Raw genomic sequence first — 1726 nt, 5'->3', positions numbered from 1 at the left:
AAAGCCCCCTCGGCCCTGCAGCCATCCTGGGTATGTACACGCTGATGAGCAACAAGCAGTACTACGATGCAATCTGCAGCGGGACCATCTCCAACACGGAGGGCATCAACAGTGAGTGTGCTGGGGACAATGGGACAGGGCACATGGGGAAGGGCTGAACCTCCTCGCCCCCCCAGGACAGGGGGCAGAGGGTCCATGGGGCTGTTCAGGGGGATTTGGGGACCTGAACCCCTCTGGGATTCCCTGTGTTGACCCCACGCACACGTGGCAAACACACGTGTCGCTGTGTGTGTGCTCCCGTGTGCGGTCACGCGTGTCCCCATGCACACGCGTGTACCCCAGGCGTGGTGAAGCCTGACACATACAAGCCAGTGCCCGACGAGCCCCCGAACCCCACCAACGTGGAGGAGACGCTGCGGCAGATCCAGGCCGATGACGGGGCTCTGGAGGATGTCAACCTCAACAACATCAAGGTGAAAGACCTGGTGGCAGCGTCCCCACGTTGTCCTGGTCTTGGGGTGGCCCCATGCGGCTGGTCCCTACCCCAGGGCGCCTCCAGGGCACCCCAGGGTGCTGGTCCTTTACGCAGGGGCACCCATGTCCCTTTGGTGACATCCCACACCTTCTCTGTGCCACTTACATCCCTTGGGTGACGTCCAGCACTTCCTGGGGATGCCCCTGTACCCTGAGACATCTACACCCCCTCAATGCCACTTATATCCCCTCGGTGACATCCTGCATCCTTGGGGATGTCCCTGTCCCCTTGGTGACACCCACACCCCCTCGCTGCAGGACATTCCTATCTCCACGCTGAAGGCCATCTGTGAGGCCATGAAAACCATCCCTTGGGTGACGTCCAGCACTTCCTGGGGATGCCCCTGTACCCTGAGACATCTACACCCCCTCAATGCCACTTATATCCCCTCGGTGACATCCTGCATCCTTGGGGATGTCCCTGTCCCCTTGGTGACACCCACACCCCCTCGCTGCAGGACATTCCTATCTCCACGCTGAAGGCCATCTGTGAGGCCATGAAAACCAACACCCATGTCAAGAAGCTCAGCCTGGTAGCCACTCGCAGCAACGACCCCGTGGCCAGCGTGAGTCCCAGCCCCACGTCCCCCATGTCCCCACGTCCCCAGACAGGGAGGGGACGCAGTCCCCTGCCCTGGTTTCCACCCTGGGCACCAGCAAGGCCAGGTAACGGTGGCTCTTCCACCATCACCTGGGGCGTCGGTGGCCCAGGACGTGCCAGACAGGGGGTGCTAGCTGTGGGTGACACCCCGAGGTGACACCCTGAGGTGACACACAGGCCGTGGCCGAGATGCTGATGGAGAACAAGACCCTCCAGAGCCTCAACATCGAATCCAACTTCATCACCAGTGCTGGCATGATGAGCATCATCAAGGCCATGTACCACAACACCACCCTTAGCGAGCTCAAGGTGGACAACCAGGTAGGAACGGGCACCCATGGGGTAGCCCAGGGAGGGGACAGGGGTGTCCCCCAACATCCCAGCGTGCCTGGCTTCACTCTGGCCCCACAGTGCCAGCGGCTGGGTGACACGGTGGAGATGGAGATGGCCACCATGCTGGAGCAGTGCCCCTCCGTCGTGCGCTTTGGCTACCACTTCACACAGCAAGGGCCCCGTGCCCGCGCTGCCATCGCCATCACCAACAACAACGAGCTCCGTGAGTGTCCCCTGCCTGCCCCTGGGGCAGCAACT

At 62.0% G+C, this 1726-nt stretch overlaps 1 protein-coding gene across 1 annotated transcript in view; it reads left to right on the top strand.

Moving 5' to 3' along the window:
- Positions 1 to 17: 17 nt before the first annotated feature.
- The window catches only part of LOC104407635 (tropomodulin-4-like), a gene marked incomplete at its 5' end in the record, with an annotated part of 1827 nt that continues 118 nt past the window's right edge, over positions 18 to 1726 (top strand). The window contains 5 exons of the mRNA XM_010016966.1: positions 18 to 111; positions 343 to 473; positions 993 to 1100; positions 1313 to 1456; positions 1547 to 1691. Coding sequence (XP_010015268.1) covers positions 18 to 111; positions 343 to 473; positions 993 to 1100; positions 1313 to 1456; positions 1547 to 1691 — 622 coding nt within the window. The remainder of the gene's footprint in view (positions 112 to 342; positions 474 to 992; positions 1101 to 1312; positions 1457 to 1546; positions 1692 to 1726) is intronic.

Source organism: Nestor notabilis, unplaced genomic scaffold (genome assembly GCF_000696875.1).
Source record: "Nestor notabilis isolate BGI_N333 unplaced genomic scaffold, ASM69687v1 scaffold23196, whole genome shotgun sequence".
In the NCBI taxonomy this organism is placed as follows: Eukaryota; Metazoa; Chordata; class Aves; order Psittaciformes; family Psittacidae; genus Nestor; species Nestor notabilis.
This window is presented reverse-complemented; position numbering and strand designations above follow the sequence as displayed.